This window comes from Enoplosus armatus, chromosome 1 (assembly GCF_043641665.1).
Source record: "Enoplosus armatus isolate fEnoArm2 chromosome 1, fEnoArm2.hap1, whole genome shotgun sequence".
Taxonomy (NCBI): domain Eukaryota; kingdom Metazoa; phylum Chordata; class Actinopteri; order Centrarchiformes; family Enoplosidae; genus Enoplosus; species Enoplosus armatus.
The window spans coordinates 20,956,611-20,974,584 of record NC_092180.1 but is presented as its reverse complement, the minus strand read 5'-3'; the positions used below and the strand labels follow the sequence as shown (position 1 = coordinate 20,974,584).

The 17,974-nt window shown below is 43.2% G+C and overlaps 1 protein-coding gene across 4 annotated transcripts in view; it reads left to right on the top strand.

Annotated features, from left to right (window-relative positions):
• myo5aa (myosin VAa) overlaps window positions 1-16,815 on the top strand; it is a 32,571-nt gene extending 15,756 nt beyond the window's left edge. Inside the window, exons 14-41 of one of the 4 annotated variants that reach the window (XM_070910741.1) lie at window positions 1,467-1,622; window positions 2,053-2,150; window positions 2,373-2,459; window positions 3,144-3,252; window positions 3,446-3,657; window positions 3,839-3,995; window positions 4,135-4,374; window positions 4,485-4,733; window positions 5,590-5,683; window positions 5,818-5,963; window positions 6,208-6,327; window positions 6,420-6,554; window positions 7,015-7,071; window positions 7,207-7,434; window positions 8,055-8,063; window positions 9,216-9,316; window positions 10,848-10,928; window positions 12,156-12,354; window positions 13,183-13,248; window positions 13,686-13,779; window positions 13,859-14,008; window positions 14,292-14,446; window positions 14,626-14,715; window positions 15,107-15,257; window positions 15,433-15,715; window positions 15,838-16,012; window positions 16,172-16,252; window positions 16,584-16,815. In XM_070910741.1, coding sequence (XP_070766842.1) covers window positions 1,467-1,622; window positions 2,053-2,150; window positions 2,373-2,459; window positions 3,144-3,252; window positions 3,446-3,657; window positions 3,839-3,995; window positions 4,135-4,374; window positions 4,485-4,733; window positions 5,590-5,683; window positions 5,818-5,963; window positions 6,208-6,327; window positions 6,420-6,554; window positions 7,015-7,071; window positions 7,207-7,434; window positions 8,055-8,063; window positions 9,216-9,316; window positions 10,848-10,928; window positions 12,156-12,354; window positions 13,183-13,248; window positions 13,686-13,779; window positions 13,859-14,008; window positions 14,292-14,446; window positions 14,626-14,715; window positions 15,107-15,257; window positions 15,433-15,715; window positions 15,838-16,012; window positions 16,172-16,252; window positions 16,584-16,736 — 3,876 coding nt within the window. In that variant the 3' untranslated portion in view covers window positions 16,737-16,815. The remainder of the gene's footprint in view (window positions 1-1,466; window positions 1,623-2,052; window positions 2,151-2,372; window positions 2,460-3,143; window positions 3,253-3,445; window positions 3,658-3,838; window positions 3,996-4,134; window positions 4,375-4,484; window positions 4,734-5,589; window positions 5,684-5,817; window positions 5,964-6,207; window positions 6,328-6,419; window positions 6,555-7,014; window positions 7,072-7,206; window positions 7,435-8,054; window positions 8,064-9,215; window positions 9,317-10,847; window positions 10,929-12,155; window positions 12,355-13,182; window positions 13,249-13,685; window positions 13,780-13,858; window positions 14,009-14,291; window positions 14,447-14,625; window positions 14,716-15,106; window positions 15,258-15,432; window positions 15,716-15,837; window positions 16,013-16,171; window positions 16,253-16,583) is intronic. The other 3 variants (XM_070910757.1, XM_070910749.1, XM_070910765.1) reach the window with 3 other exon arrangements.
• The last annotated feature ends 1,159 nt before the right edge of the window (window positions 16,816-17,974 follow it).

The window sequence follows — 17,974 nt, the reverse complement described above, 5'->3', positions numbered from 1 at the left end:
CGACGTCTGCTTGCAAGTCTAATCAATACAGTGCACTCGATAAATGCCTGATGCAGAGATCTCCCATGATGCATTGCAATCCAGGAATGTGATCAAAATGACAGGAGATAAAATCCCACTCTGTGGCCGTCTTCCTGCCACAGACATGCTTCATACTTCATGCAGGCTTGGTGTTCGGGTCCCATCATGTTCCTTCCATCCTCTTCAGTTTCATCATTAGTCTGCCTGGTTTTATTTACGTTACGCTTTAAGTCGTAGATGTGTATCATAGTTTTTGATGGGGGTAATGATGGTTTTGAACTTGACCTCTGGGTTTCCTTTAAGCTTTCCTTTTAATGTCATTGTGTTTTTTTGTCACTGTGTCTCCATATGTTGTCCATGTATGTTTGGTTCTGTCCTCATCATGACAACCCCTCCCTGCCAGCAGAAGGTAAACAGAGGCGTTCTTACAACGCTGGTCCGCCTGTAGCTCTTCCTTTAGCTCCTTTCTTTCCTCTTTCCCTGTCTCTCTCTCTCACTGGCACTGAGTTATTATCTCTCTAATAGCACTGAGGAGATTGAAGTTGTGTGTGTGTGCGCCTTTGTTTGCTGCATGGGGAGCACTAAAGGCACTCTGGGAGGAGAAAAGGGAAACAAGTGACAAAGGAAGGAGGGTATTCTTATGTTTTCAGAGTGACGCTGAGAGCGAGCAGCACGTAAAGCCTCTGCGGTCGTGGCTGTCCTGCTTAATGACGCTGGCGAGAGAAGCAGCATGGCAACGCTCTGAGCACAGAAGGAGGACCTGAAGCTGCTGCATACATAACAGAGCGTCCTCCTCATATAACCTCAGCGTTATATGGAACATGACTGATGTGTGTGTGCTAAAGGGCATACATCTAACATGATACTATTTATGTCATAACACCAAAATACATGTCATATATGGCCACTGCGTATTGTCATATATGACAAAAAATAACCTTTCATTGTTTCTATTGGCTTTTCATAACATTATAACAACTCTCTGACTGTCAATGAGTTTAACAATCGCTAATCAACATCTACTCACTCGGAATTAAACCGTCAGGCAGCTTTTCAGCTGTATTTGTGTGAAAATGTTGAGATTAATTAGCTCTCACTGTCCCTACACTTTTAGTTTACCAGACTTGTATGTGGAATTTTATGAATTTAAAATGAAGTCATCGACATGGTGGTTTTCAACACTCAAGTCAAGTTATTAAGGCTTGTGGCAAATGCTCAAATTAAAGCTGTCATTATGCTTTGTAAGGCTGTATGCAGTAAGTAAGAGACATCTATAAGCATGCCATGCACAGTTTGAAACTATAATTTTTGATATGCATTGTGGTTGCACTGAAGCTTCGTTTACACTATAGAGTGAAATGCTTTGTCATCAACTTATTTCTCATTGAATTAATATTGCCTGCAGTGTCTACTGTTTGTGACTGTGAGTGGGCTGCTGTTCCCAGTTTGACCTGCTGGTGGAGCTGTTCCAAGACGAGGAGAAAGCCACCAGTCCCACGGGTCACGTCCCTGGCACCGGAGGCCGGACCCGCCTCAGCATCAAACCCGACAAGAGCCGAGACAAGAGCAGTAAGGAGCACAAGAAGACCGTCGGCTGCCAGGTTGATATCTCTCTCTCTCTCTCTCTCTCTCTCTCTCTCTCTCTCTCTCTCTCTCTCTCTCTCTCTCTCTCTCTCCAGGGTGGTGTTATGTGCTCTCATGCAGTTACATGTCTGCACACTTAGTGTAGGTATTTAATATTTAATAGCACAGAGTGACATCAAATCCAGTGCATTTTCATTTTGGTAGATATCAGATCAGAAAATATACCTTGTGTCCTGTTTACCCACATGCTGTTTTTGTCTAAATTGTATTCATCATATCAGTTATCTCTGTTTGATACTTTTCATATTGATTATAATGCTACAAAGGCATGTGATTGTAATGATTATTATCCAGAGCTGCATTTTTACACATGCACTCAGCTTAGTGTGAATCTACAAAAGAAATGATGATGATGATGGTGATGGTGATGATGATGATCCCTTGCAGTTTCGTAACTCTCTGCAAATGCTGATGGAGACTCTGAACGCAACCACTCCACACTACGTACGCTGCATCAAACCCAATGACTTCAAGATGGCCTTCTCGTGAGTCTTCCTCTTCTCTGTTTATGAAAAACTACTCTGCATGTTTTCCAGTAGATTATGGGACAGTATGATGTGCCTGGTTTTCTTACATATTCATATTCTCAGTTTCCTGCCTTTAAACATTGTTGCCGTCAATAAATGATGCACTGTACTCAAACCACCATCTTAGCTCAGGAGTAATTCATGGTGGCCATATTGACTGTGGTTATTTGTTGTTGGCAGGTTTGATCCCAAACGTGCGGTGCAGCAGCTCAGAGCCTGTGGTGTCCTGGAAACCATCCGCATCTCTGCTGCAGGTTTCCCATCCAGGTAGCGATGCAACACTGCTACTGATTCTCATACACTCTCATATGTTTAGTATTTGTTGTGTATCCTTAAAGGATGTTCAATTATCTTAATATACGGACCTTGCAGCATTGCAGCTTGTCAGCTCGGTGTTGGATTGATCTGATCTGATCTAGTTTTACTATCTACCATCACTCAAGTTGTAAGTGACGAGCTTTCTCCATGTAGAGGAGACTGTTTTTGGCCTCCTGTATTGGTTGTTATGATTAGTCCAGTTTTACTTATTTGACTCTTTAAGGCGTTTTTAGACACAATTCAAACTTGAAACTTAGATGATTCTGAGCAGAATTTAGAGCAGAATGAAGATCATTTTTCTTACAGCAATTTCTTACTAAACTGTTTGTAACTGTGATATGTGATTTTGGTTTTGTATTTAAATAATAATAAAATTTAAAAAATGCATTTTTTACGGCAGCAACATACAACATATTTCCTACAGGAAGTTTTGGAATATCATGAAATTTGTGATTTAGTCTTTCATAGACAGAGAAGGGACAACTATAAAAAACTATTAAAAATAACATAACCAACAGTAAGGAATAAAATGTTAGGTCATGTCACTTTTCTGACAGTTTTTGGGGGTGTGTGTGTGTGTGTGTGTGTGTGTGTGTGTGTGTGTGTGTGTGTGTGTGTGTGTGTCTGTCTCAGATGGACCTACCAGGAGTTCTTCAGCCGATACAGAGTGCTGATGAAGCAGAAGGACGTGTTACCGGACAAGAAGTTGACCTGCAGGAACGTCCTGGAGAAACTAGTGCAGGTCAGACCATAGAAATATAAAAATATATATATAAATACATAAAAATACAATTTCAAAGTTTTTATTTTTAAAGGCACTGAAATGGATTGAAAGTTTGGCTTTGCATTTTCTTTGTGCTTACTTAGTAGGCCTGTCTCTTTTTGTCCATCTAATCACTGTCTTACCCCTGATCTCGGCTCCTGCTTTCCTTCAGGATCAGGATAAATACCAGTTTGGTAAGACCAAGATCTTCTTCAGGGCCGGCCAGGTCGCCTACCTGGAGAAGTTGAGGGCGGACAAGTTGCGTGCTGCCTGCATTCGTATACAGAAAACCATCCGCTGCTGGCTGGCGCGCAAGAAGTATCTGCGCAAGCGCAGTGCTGCCATCACCATCCAGAGGTTCACCAGAGGATACCAGGCTCGCTGGTGAGTCAGCATAACCTGATGTTCTCCTCCCTTCAGCCATTCAAACAGAACAATCACATGCAAAGACGTCTGACTCCTTCTGCAGTTAAATAAGTTAAAGGCTGAAATACCTAAAGTCTAAAGTAATTTTAAAATTCTACATACGTGTTAGTTGAGACGTGTATATCTTGGCTCTCCTCAGCCTGGCCAAGTTCATGCGTCGCACTCAGGCAGCCACCATCATCCAGAAGTACCAGAGGATGTGTGTGGAGAAGAAACGCTACAGGCAGAAGCAGGCTGCCGCTCTGGTCATGCAGACGATCCTCAGAGCTTACATGGCCCGGCAGAAGTACCAGGCGGTAAGACACACGTCACAAAACACAGCAACACTTCACCTAGAACAAGTGTAAATATTACAGACTGAAACTGTTTGAGTAATATCCACATGTGCTCTTGTCTCTCTCTGTCTCCCCTTTACTGTTTCTGTCTTGTCTGTAGTTGCTGCGGGAGCACAAGGCGGTGATCATTCAGAAGCGTGTTCGTGGCTGGTTGGCTCGGTGCTGGTACAAGCGCTGCCTCGTCTCCATCGTCTACCTGCAGTGCTGCATCCGCAGGATGAGGGCCAGGCGCGAGCTGAAGAAGCTGAAGATCGAGGCTCGCTCAGTGGAGCACTTCAAGAAGCTCAACAAAGGCATGGAGAACAAGATCATGCAGCTGCAGAGGAAAATCGACGAGCAGGCGAGTTGCCCCCTTTTTTTCATTTTAGTTTTTACGTCCCTGTGTATTGATTCGTTTTTGTCATGTGGGTGTTTGACTTCCCTGTTTTATCATCTGTCTCATGCCTCCAGACCAAGGACAACCGGGCGATCAACGAGAGGCTAGTCGGTCTGGAGACTACCTACACAACGGAGAGCGAGCGGATGCGTGGAGAGCTGAGCCGGCTGCGTGGGGTGGAGGAGGAGGCTAAGAACAAAACCAACCAGGTGGCCTCACTGCTGGAGGAGCTGGAGAGGCTGAGGAAGGATCTGAGTGCCACACAGAAGGAGAAGAAGACCATAGAGGACTGGGCGCAAACCTACAGGGATGAAATGGAGAAAGTAAGATGGGGGATCCATATCTGGCTTGTAGTCCTGATCCTCCATGTCCCTGTGCACAGTGTATTTACAGTTGTGTTATGTGTCCCTCCGTCTGTCTCCCATACTACAGTATATGTGTTTGTCTGTCCTTCCCTATTCCTGGTTGTAGATTGGAGATGTTTCCTTAGATGTTGCATATTTGAACCTTTCGCAGAGAATCATTTGGAGGTTTTGAATTTCAAGGAAAATTTGCTTTTTGCAGTGGCTGAATTAAAAAAACCTCCTCTGTCTTCTCTCCTCCACTTAGTTTTCCGTCTTTAGTGAGACTGTGTCAAAAGTCCTGTTATTATTTTAAAACCAAGTTCAGTACAGTAGAATGTCCTCTTAATGAGTACAATCTCCCATAGTTTCCTGGAAATATATATATCACAAAATACATTTTTGCTTAAATATGCATATTGGCATCAGAGGAAAACCGTTTTTCCTCAATTTAGGAGCAAGAGCGAACGAGGGGGAAATGGGCACGTGGTGGGCTCAGAGGGCAGGGTTGCCCTGAGGCAGGTGAGCACAGGAGATAGAGTAGTGTGCCAGTATCATAGCCACTGAACTGTGTGTGTACTCTGTGTTTTTTGTGTCTTTTTTTATGTGTTTTTGTCAAGTGTTTTGTCTCCTTTTGTCTCTAAATAACCCAGGAGCTTTTTCTGAATGAGAAGCACTTGTTGGAGTAATGTGTAGATGACAGATCTGCTAAATAAATGGATCAGTCACATTTAGCTGTGTAGAATGAACTTAAGAGATCATTTCACATTCAAGATGCTGACAGTCACCAGCTTTACACAAGATTTAGATCAAGGATCATTTGTTTATGTGTGTGTAGATGGTCTCGGAGCTGAAGGAACAGAATGGCTCGCTGAAGAAAGAGAAGGACGACTTGAACAGGTCGATTCAGGAACAGAGTCAGCAGATGACAGGTCTGCAAACATCACCACATAAATCATACTTACTGCAACACAGCCATCTAGTCATCATGCAGAAATGTTTAATTGTTTTCCTAAACCATACACTGTGTTTTTAACTGCTTCTTCTTCATGTTTTGTCCCATCAGAGAAAATGGCCCGTTCGATCGCACAGGAGACTCAGCAGCTGGAGACGGATCTGAACGAGGAGCGATCTCGCTACCAGAATCTCCTGACCGAACACCTTCGCCTCGAGGAGAAATACGACGACCTGAAGGAGGAGATGGCCTCCTCGGTGAGCAACATACGCACACACACACAGTCAATACTAACGAGAGGTTTCACTTATTTATGAGCATAATTAGACATCATTGTGGTGGTGCTCAACTTGTTCATATTCACTGAGACAACAAATGTATTGTCATTATTCAGTATTTCTCATAATTCAGATTTACTTGAGCAGCAACAGCAGAAAGCAGCTGGTTTCAACACTTACGAGTTTTTAAAATGAAAAGGCCTATTTTCTCTCTTATCTGTAGAACGTCTCCAAGCCTGGCCACAGGAGAACAGATTCCACCCACAGCAGCAACGAGTCAGAGTACACCTACAACTCAGAGTACGCCGAATTGGAGGAAGGTTCCCGTGCCGCCGAAGTAAGAGTGTTGGCATTAAACACAGTCTAGATAGAACTCATATACTTCATACTTGTCATTGGGCTCATGCTCTGTCCTAACATTTCCCTGTCATGCAGGACGTGACGCGAGGAATAGACACCTCGCTGACTCTCAAGCTGCAGAAACGTCTCACAGAACTGGAGCAAGAAAAGCAGTCGCTGCGCAACGAACTGGAAAACAAAGAGGATCAGTTCCAGCGGGCTAGAGCCAGGGTACTGACACTCACACTGGGCTCTGAAACATCTCACTTTATTAACAAATGATATAACACTTCATGGTATAAGCCTCATTCTAATGTGTTAACACATCATCAGGTATTGTACATACAGTAATACTTGGACAGGAAAAGCTTTCTAATAACATAATGTACATAAGCATGTAAACATCCAGTTTTTTATACTTTTCATGACTATTTTGATATAATAGTCATTAATCATTATGTGCATGATTAAAGGGCTTTATTAGTTAATACAAATGTTAACAGAGGAAAAATAGATACAAGTTTTGCTGAATTGTCAGCATTTTTCAGTTAAATTAAAGCTTCAATTAGATAAAAGCTTGTTCTTTCTGTTCTTATTCGGTCCTGTGTCAAACTGTACTGCATTATGTATCATAGACTTTGTCTTCAGTCCCAACCTCCTCTTCATCACCATGTTTTGCTCCTTGTTTCAGGATGACGCAGAGTTTAAAAAGGCTCGTGGGGCAGAGCTGGAGTACGAGTCCCTGAAGGTAAGCTGCTCTTGTTTCTGGACAATGACTTGAGTCAAAGCCAGGAGACTTATTTTATCACAGTAATTCATGAAAGCTTCAGAAAGCCTCACTTGTTATCATGACTGTGACACCCGACACTTCACTCTTTCACAGCGCCAGGAGCTGGAGTCAGAGAACAAGAAGCTGAAACATGACCTGGCGGAGATGAGGCAAAGCCTGCTGGGCGACTCAGCTGCAGGCGCTGGGGCCCCAGGCTCCCCGGCTTACAAGGTGCTCCTGGAGCAGCTCAATGCCTCCTGTGAGGAGCTGGACGTCCGTAAGGAGGAGGTGCTGATCCTGCGCTCCCAGCTGGTCAGCCAGAAGGAAGCCATGCACCACAAGGTAGAGGAACATTTTATAGTCTCTGTTTTCTCAGTGTTCAAAGAGGGGAAGTACATCCATCACCACTGCTCAACTGGAACAGATCCAAGGAGTATTTGACCTCGAATCATCCTCATGTAATTGAACATTTGGGCACTGTGGTTCTTTCACAAAATGAGTGGATGGGGCCCTGATTGCTTGCATCCACCTTCTTACATGTGTGTTAATGTTTCCACCCACGTCTGCTTCTCTGTTTGTCTATTTGTTTGCACAATATCCCAAAAAGTAACAAAGAGATCAGACTAATGTCTCTCTTGGCCTAAAGATCACTCTGATCACATTTTGACAGCTATCCTAATTTCCACCATTATTTGTTTTTAATATTTCATAAATACTCTGTTCATGCCTGAAATCTGACTCTTAGTTTTAGCTTTTAAACAGTGAAAATCTAAAAGACAAGTGATGAATTGAACATTACTTGATTGACATTTGAAGTTGCTCTAGTTGTTGATTTTGGGTCTTTCATCATAATGAAATCACATTATTGTTCACACTGTATGTAGCTAATGTTTTCACTGTGCCCTCAGTGTGTCTAACTCTCCTGTCTCCACCTTCTCTCCTCCACCCATGCTTTCCCACAGGATGAGAAGGTACGGTTAAAGAAGTGCACCATGCATGACTATTTTTTCACGGTGTGTCTTGTATATAAAACCTCCTTAAGTAAGAAATCTGATCCAGCAGAATCAGTTCCATCTGTCATCTTAGTGATAGTAAGCAGGAGGAGCTCTCCATTTGGTGCAACTCTTAAAACCACTGTGAGGACAACTTAAATTTACTGTAACATATTTCCCTTATATGAGGTATCTTGTATATCTGGTAGTTGTTTAGCAGTGGAGGTTTCTTATTTTTCACTGGCAGCTACTCAAAAACAGCTGCTGTTGGGTTCCAGAGAACTAAGTAGAAAACAATTTTTCCAAACCATCAACTTTAAACTTAGTTTTATTTTCAGTACCTCAAAATTAAAGTATTGAAGTATGATTTTAAGTATGAGAAATGGGGAAATTGCTAACTCCACTTTAGGACTGAAGCAAACAGAGCAGGTTGAGGGAAAGTGGTGACAATGAATAATTACATTTAAACACAACTGCAAAACTCCTGGAAAGTTTTGAACATTAAACTAATGACGTATCACAATGTGAGAGCAAATGTGTAGAATCCCATTATTCAAGCATGGAAATGATCATTATTAACAACTTGTACACTACCAAGTGATGGCAAAAGGCCTGTGACAGAGAAATCAGGTGATCTGTTAAACTGACACGAGATCAGCATTCTTCCTATAAGAGGCTTTACATACAGACTCTGTCCTCTCCAGGCTGCGGTTTGGTTGTCTCATCTGTCTCGTCTCTTGTCTGGGTGAATGCATTTATGGACTCTTTGTTTCACTTGAAGTCACGCAGAGTTCTGCTCAGTGGCCATTTTTACAGCAGCCATTTTGCATTTTGTCCTTGTGAACACTGTCTGTGATACATTCAGACCCCGAGGATGGATGTTGCCACAAACTGCAAACTCTCCGCACGTTTCTGTTAACACATGACAGTCATTTTTTTCAAAATTCAGATACAATTGTCTGCACTTGCTTTCAGAAATTCACATTCAAAACACAACATTTAAATTCAGAACGTAATATTCAAAGCTATCTGAATATTTGATTCATGGTGCAACTCATAAGCACTGCTTGAACTCTACAGGGTCTGACTTCACAGTGCAATGTCCTTTTTTCCTTGTTTGCCTATTTCTAGGAGACCATGACTGAGCCGTCCGTCTATGTTGGGGACGTGTCCAAACTGAAGGACGCAGATGAACTCAAGCAAGCCTGCATAGGCCTCAAAGACACCAACAGGTACTTTGTCACAACCAGCACTCCTCTCAATCTCCATGTCTTCACGTTCGTCAGTGTTGAATTCACCCCGAGCCCTCGCTCCATCATCTGTCTTCTGTTACCCAGCTGTTGTTCCATTATCAATTTTACCATGATATATGTGAACACTGCCTTGTCCTGTGCAGATCTCCCAGGTTCATGCGTAAGCCGTTGGAAGTCAGTGATCTCCTGAGTAGGCTGAGGTAACCAATGAGACGTGGCCTACGCATCATGGAACAGAGCATGCATGGCCACGCTGACGCCAAACAGGGTTGAAAATGTCACAAATGACTGAAATTACTGAAGCCGAAACAGCTGTCTCCACGTCACAGTGCTGATGAAAGCTTGGGTAGCTTTGCGTGGCGTTTTCTGCCCAAACAGCATGTCGAATAATGTAGCGGCTCTAGCTCCAGGTCAGGTCTTACTTATGCTCTAACAGACTACCAGTTTCTGAAGTCAAAGAATGTGTGTTTGGCTTTGGAGTCAAGTCTGAAGACTTGTAGGTCTGCATGGGGTTTTAATAGTTGAGCATGAACAAGAGCAGAGTCTCTTAAACTGAAGGTGACTCAAAGTAGTTTCCCTCAAAACAAAGATACAAGGATGTTTTTAGTGGCTTCAACAGCTCTGGTCTGGTTTTGGAAATGCTGCCAAATTTACAGTGCAGTTTTAACAAAATGTGCAGCATGAAAGCATGAAAATGTCTGAGCTTAAAAGGTAAATACGTGATCTTCAGTTGTAGTTTAACCTTATTAACACATAAATTTATAACATGACTTCCTCACACGTGGACTATTCAGCAGTGACAGGTTTGATGCTGCTGTAGGAGGCCTCCCGTCTCAGCTTCATGGAATGAGTTCTGCTTAAATCCAGCATGAAAGCCCGCCTGTTTCTTTTATTTGTTAAAGCAGAGATGCACAGCACACCTTTAAGAAATTGAATGTTGATGCGCAGAACTAGCCAGGAGCCTCCGTTTTTTGCTCCATTTTTTCCTTTCTGCCTTCCTTCCAACTTCCTTCCTTCTGCTGCATGCGTGCATCATCATGATGCCAAAGTGAACTCACACTTAATGTTGGATTGGATGTTGTTTTTCCAATAGAATTAAAGTAATTGTGTGGAGGGAAACTCACAATTCACATTGTTACTCATCAGAGTTGCCCAAAAAGCTGCGCTGTGCATCACTGCATTTATCCCTCTGTTTCTCCCATGTTGCTCCCTTTGTTGCTCGTGACCTTCTTTATTCAGATACTGACATAAGAGTGCACAGTAGAGAATATTTAGTACACAACAGGCCACACATAAACAAACACCTCAAACTCTTGATAAGATGCTTCAGATTTACTACAGTCCATAAATAAAGGACAGTGCTTTCTACATGAACACATACAGACACCTCAGATAAAGATATAAAACATCCTTGTTGTCTTGCACACCTCTCCCTTTCCCATCCAAACATCCCGCATTTTTCTTTTTGTCATTGTGTTGTTCATGTTCCTTTGTGTTGTGTGTCGGTCAGATCTGCCGCTCCAGACTTCCATAAGCTGAATGAGGACGGAGAGCTGTGGCTGGTTAATCAGGGCTTAAAGGAAACCATCAGGTGTAACTGTGTTTTAAACACAAGCATGATACATTTGTCTTTTCACAGGAAAAGGATGTGTGCTGCTGTTTTTTTTTCCCTTCACATCTTTCCTCTCTCACACTGTATCAACCTTTCAGAATCTTCTCTCACATATACTGAATCTTTTTACAGATTTAGGAGCTGGTTTTAGTGCCAAATTCATAAACCAAAAACCACATTGTCAAATTTGGACAGAAACACCCATTATTTTCTCCTTAACAGCCATATAGGCACTACTCTAAACTTTATGTATTATGAATATGGCCATGGGCTCATCATATTGTCCCTACTAGGTTAGACAGTAAATAAGTTTGGTGTTGTGTTATAGAGTTAGCATATCATATCGTCTGCTTGGTTATAATGTTTTTGGTACGACAAGAGATTAAAGTTTTCCCAGTTGTCTTTATCACACTGTACTTTATATATAGGGTTGTTTGCTATATGAAAGGTTTTGGTTTGATTTTCATGTTTGGTTTCAAACATAGTGCAACAACCTTGTTTTACTAATGACAGCCTGTTAAATGTTAGAGCTTCATGTAACTCAATATTCACCTCAGAGGTTGCTTCAAGTAGTGTTTATATTGTATTGTGCTTTTATGCTGTGATGTGTTCAACTTCTGATGGATTGGATTTTGCCAGCTGATCAGTTGTGTTTCATCACTAACAGCTTACTTACTGATAAACAAGTAGTAACCTATTCCTGATGTTTAAAACAAACCCTAAGAATTGTTCACAAACACCATTTGACTTCGTTCTGATGACTGTAGACGGTTTACTCTTTTCCTTCATGGAAATTTTTGGAGAATTTGGACAACCCCTCAAAGTTACGAGTTAAGAGATCCATGAACAGTTTGGGAAGCTGGTCCAACCTCTATCAGCTCTACCTGCCAGACCTCTGACCACAGTGTTGGCTCGGTTCAACTTGTCAAGAAGATGAAGCTTAATGACAGGCACAGAGGTGTTCAGAGAGGCTCTGAGCTGCTGCTAGTGTCTGCACAGCATGCTGCTGTCCTGCGGCACCGCACTGTGGTGAAAAGTCTTGTCATTCTCTCACTGTTTTATGTTCTTTCACTCACATTATAATGCTGATTTCTTTTCCTCTCCTTCTCCTATTCATGCCCTTTCTCTTATTATTCCCTGTTCTGTCGTTCTCACACCTCAAACCTTTCCTCTTCCTCCTCATCTCCCCCCCCGCCCGCCCCCTAGGTTACTGGAGCACCAGCTGCAGACTCAGCGAAGAAGTTACGACAACGAGGTGGAGTCGTTGCGCGGCGAACTGCAGAATGTCAAGGAGGAGAACAACCGTCAGCAGCAGCTCCTGGCCCAAAACCTCCAGCTGCCTCCAGAGGCCCGAATCGAAGCCAGTCTGCAACACGAGATCACCCGGCTCACCAACGAGAACCTGGTACGCTGCGACACACACACAGGCTGAGGAGGAGTAGTAACTTCAACTTCTGTTTATTTAAAGCGCACATCGCACAAGACTCTCTGCACAGTTAAACATCAGACACACAACATTGAGACCTCACATACACACACAGAGGCAGGATCCCAAACATACAAGTCTTATTATTGTAACAAGAAATAAAAAGGTGATATATAATATAATAACAACAGTAACAGAATGAAGGTAACTTGGTATCAAAGTAGAAATCAGCTGAAAGTTTATGAGCCAGTGAAAGTAGGAGTGACCATTGCGTCATCACACATTATTGTTGTTTATATTGAGCCGTTTAACAGAATGAAAAGTCAACAACCAACCAAATAGCTTGAATTGCAATGTATTACTTATTAACTGGCACTGACAGCCAGGACTGTGTGACCCAACAACTTGATCCTCATTTCTGAAGAGCATGACCTGTGCAGATATGGCAGGATTAGTGTTCATCACAGTCCTTCATACATATGTATATATGTAAGGAAAATATATATAATATATATTATACAAAAATGTGTGATTTCAGGTTTGAGGGATGTGTTGTTCTGCTTTGCATCCAGAGCACAGCATTTCTGCCAAAGAATGGTATTAAATTGCTCCGGTGCCTTGAAACCAGAATCTCCTCTAGGTCAACAACAGTAACACACAGACACTTAGATGCTTTTTGTCAAGTGATAAACAGTGAAAGATCACAGATGCACATTAATGAAGAGTCGATTATGTACATACAAAAGCTGAAACGGCCACTGCAGTGCCGTGTCACGCACCCTCATTTGTACGGATGTCACCTGACAGGAACTCCTGGCTGACGACCCCACAGCGTCCCAAGAGGCTCGAGTCATCATTTTACGACGGATGGTTGTATGTAGCGACAGAGCGCGTGTGACCGCATGTGTGTTTGCATGTGTTCGAACTAACTGAGGTTGTGTGTTTTGAATGAAATGGCGCTGAGTGCTGCTCTAACTCTCCACAGCAGCGTCTTCTAACTCACAGCGGAGCAGCTCAGCACCCTTTTCTCTCTTCTAACTGCCAGCGAGTCCTGTAACTTCTCTTCCTCTGAAAACAATCAGCACAGCAGCTCTCATGTTGATTTGTCCACTCCTGTTTGTTTGTTGGTTTGTTTCCAAGCCTCACGTTTTGGCCAATGCAAACAAGTGATTTACAAGTGCTCCTTTTTACCACTGGAGGGCGACAGTGCGAAGCAATCTGAGTGCTCATAGGCTTGCCATTTGTCCTCACGACTCTCTCTCTTTTCTTTCTCTTTTTGTCCATCACTCCATCCCTCTGCCCCTTTTCAGGATCTGATGGAGCAGCTGGAGAAGCAGGACCGAACCATTCGCAAGCTCAAGAAGCAGCTGAAGGTTTATTCAAAGAGGATTGGAGAGATGGGAGGTATGGTAGAAATCAGCAAAGGCTTGAGAATCAGTATAGATGTGTGTTTCAGTGCCTGACTGTCATGTCTTGCTCCCAGCGGGTCAGACCGAGGGCCAGACGTCTCCAGGACAGATGGTGGACGAGCCGATTCACCCTGTCAACATTCCCCGCAGGGAGAAAGATTTCCAAGGGATGCTGGAGTACAAGAAGGAGGATGAGCTCAAACTGGTCAAGAACCTCATCCTGGGTAAGAACTAATTATAAACAGGTGGAAAATTAGATCAAAAATAGTCAATAATAAAAACTCTATAAAGGTTTAGGGTCTTTCTATGGTTACAAAGTACAAATTGAGGGAAATCCACAAAGTCTCTTTAAAATAAATCAGAATGCAGGACGATGCTAGAACTGAAGGCTTCATTCACAGCTTGAAATCCAAACACCATCAGTAGAAAGCGAGGCTTTGTTTAACAGCAGAAACGTTCTCCTCTAATGTTCTCTTCAGTCCATCACTGAACTCATTGTCTCTCCAGAGCTGAAGCCTCGCGGTGTAGCCGTGAATCTGATCCCAGGTCTGCCGGCCTACATCCTGTTCATGTGTCTGAGACACGCAGACTATGTCAACGATGACCAGAAGGTCCGCACTCTGCTCACCTCAACCATCAACAGTATTAAGAAGATCCTGAAGGTATGTGTGTGTGTGTGTGTGTGTGTGTGTGTGTGTGTGTGTGCGTGTGTGTGTGTGTGTGTGTGTGGCAGTGGTGCTCATTTGCAGGATGTTTGAGTTGGAGAGGGCCTGATAGAGTTACAGTATGACTGTTACCAGCTGGTTTCCTGACTCCTGTTTGTTATTCCTCTTCCTGTCAGAAACGAGGAGATGACTTTGAGACTGTCTCCTTCTGGCTGGCGAACACCTGCCGCTTCTTACACTGTCTGAAACAATACAGTGGAGACGAGGTGAGACTGACACAGTGGCACAAAAACCTAGAAACTGTCTCACTCAAATATGTACACATTCGTTACTAGGGTTCATTAAACTTCTAGTGATTTAAGTAACGATAATAGTTTTTTTGTGTTATGTTCTCATTATTCCAAACAAGTCACTGCTAGAATGCCACTTTTTTACTCTTGAATGGGAGCACTGGTACTGTACAATTTCCCCCCGGGGATCAATAAAGTATTTCTGATTCTGATTCTGATTCTGAATGGAGTAGTGTTTTAATTGAGTTGTTGGGGATAAAGATTGACAAAATATTTCCTATCCTTTTTACATTTTTGAACCTGTATCTGTGTGTGTGTGTGTGTGTGTGTGTGTGTGTGTGTGTGTCTGTCTGTCTGTCTGTCTCAGGCCTTCATGAAGCACAACACACAGAGGCAGAACGAACACACTCTGTCCAACTTCGACCTGGCGGAGTATAGACAGGTGATCAGTGACCTGGCCATCCAGATCTACCAGCAGCTGATCAAATGCATGGAGAACATCCTCCAGCCCATGATAGGTGTGTGCATGTTCATGTCTGAGTGTATGTGTGTTCAGACAAGCTAATGCTACTGTAATATCATCAGTAATGATATCAAGCAATGCTCTTTTTTGTGTATAGACATGTATTTGCTTATGCTCGTGATACAAGTACTTACTAAGTGTGTGTGTGTGTGCGTGTGTGTTCCCTGCAGTGTCTGGCATGCTGGAACATGAGACCATCCAGGGCGTGTCAGGGGTGAAGCCCACGGGTCTCCGTAAGCGGACATCTAGCATCGCCGACGAGGGCACCTACACCCTGGACTCCATCCTGCGGCAGCTCAGCGCCTTCCACTCCACCATGTGCCAGCATGGCACCGACCCCGAGCTCATCAAGCAGGTGGTGAAGCAGCAGTTCTACATCATCGGAGCCGTCACCCTCAACAACCTGCTGCTACGCAAGGACATGTGCTCCTGGAGCAAAGGCATGCAGATCAGGTAGGAGACATCGCTGCTCCAGGAGAGGAGCTCCAGAGTTCGGCTGCTTCGTTTGATGTATTTTTCCCCCGTGTTTTGTTATGTTTTTGTTATGAACACTTATGGCGTGTGTCTGTGTGCAGGTACAATGTGAGCCAGCTGGAGGAGTGGCTGAGAGACAAAGGTCTGATGACATGCGGAGCCAAAGAGACTCTGGAGCCTCTGATCCAGGCCGCTCAGCTGCTGCAGGTGAAGAAAAAGACCGACGAGGATGCCGAGGCCATCTGCTCTATGTGCCTGGCCCTCACCACTGCTCAGGTACACCCTCATTTATTACACCACATTCAAATACACCAGACAAGCTTTTTAAATCCTTTGCTCTCAACCTCAGTCTGTCTAAAAGCTAAGAAAACCCAGCCACTGTAGGTAAAATGCTAGTTTTGTTGGAATAACCTTTCCGTGTTATGTCTCTTTCAGATTGTGAAGGTCCTGAACCTTTACACTCCAGTCAACGAGTTTGAGGAGAGAGTGTCAGTTGCATTCATACGAACTATACAGGTAATTTACTCCACATGTATAAATACAACACTGTTTTCTGCACTTGCTATTTTAAACACTAAAGACGCGAATGCTCCAGGAAAACACCACTTGAGTAGTTACATTTCCCAAATTATAGCACAAATCGAATTAGTGATGTTAATTTTAATTTGATAGTGAGTAACTTCAACCATCAGCTGGCTGACTGACAACACTTTCAAAGTGTTTCAAACACTGGTACGGTCCTTGAACAAACTGAAACCTTTTTTAGGTATTCATATTTTTTTTTTCCAAAATTGAAATTTGACTGCATTTGAACTATTTCCATCCAATTTGCTCTTTTTCCTTTCAGACCCGCTTGCGAGACCGTTGTGAGAGTCCCCAGTTGTTGATGGACACGAAGATGATTTATCCGGTCACTTTCCCGTTCAGCCCTTCCTCCCTTGCCCTGGAAACCATCCAGATCCCCAGCTCGCTCAACCTCGGCTTCCTCACCCGTGTCTAAACCGACGCCCCACAGGATGGCTCTGAGTCGGTTTTGATGTAGTGGCCACAGTTGGAATTGCAAGTCACATGACACTCGCGGGCCCAAAAAGACTTTTTTCCCCATACACAATCACCACAAGAGAAATAAAAAAAGAAATTCTGAACGTCGCAAATTTTCCACAATTAGAATTTGTTTTAACACAATTTGAGAAATGATGTCCAAAACATTTATTGAAAAGTCTCAAAGAGCTGCTTATTCGATACGCGGCGTCCTGTTCTCTTAAGATATCTGAGCACACATAACATGCAAAATGAAACACACAAACTCCACTACATGATGAACTTTCAACATGCATCTGTACAATACTCACGTCCTCTGAACGTACACATGCGCGCCTACACTCACCTGCACCTTCTCTCTTACACAACACACAGATACACACAGCACCCACAGTCGCCGCCGCTGGTTCAAATCTGACTGTAAAATGCCGTCATCCATCCACCGCTTGTACAAACGCCTGCCTCTTAGAGAAGCCACAGGGCCAGATCAACGCCTCCAGTGCTCGCTCTCCACCAACACCTGGGTCGGTCTTAGTGGTCGTGACCCCGGTCACCCCCAGCTCCCTCCTCCGTGTTTCAACTAGTTGTTAAGATAGTTCGTCCTGTCACCTGTCTCCAGTGAGAATGTACGTACCAAAACATGAGAGCAGGCTCAAAAAGGAGGTGTTGAGACCTCACAAAGAGGACTAACTTGAGTCTAGCTGGAGTCTAGCCTGATATGTTGGGTAGAGTGTTGGGGCCCAGTACAAAGCCAGATGAGCGCTAAAGTTAGCTCTCTCCACCACATGTTGAGGTAACCTGGACCACGCTTCGTTCTGTATGTTGTTTTACTCTCTGAACACAGTCAAGCCAAGACAGAACTCATCGTCTGTACTATATTATTTATACATATATAAATATATATAAATATTAATAATATATATCATGTATTTTATTTATTGCATTCACCTCCGTCCCCACCCTCCCTTTTTTAGATTAGACACTTACTCTTTGCAGAAAACGAGTCTGATAATGAACAGCTTTGTAAGGACAGTTTTAGTTTAGTTCCATTGCAGTCTATTTATGTCAATATCAGGTAAATGATGTAGTATAGTTTGAGGAGTGCCGGCACAGATGATTATTTGTTAGGTCACGTCTTACCTTAGAGATGTCGCTTTTGTCATGTTTATCCTGCATTTCTGGCAGATGAAGTGTAGC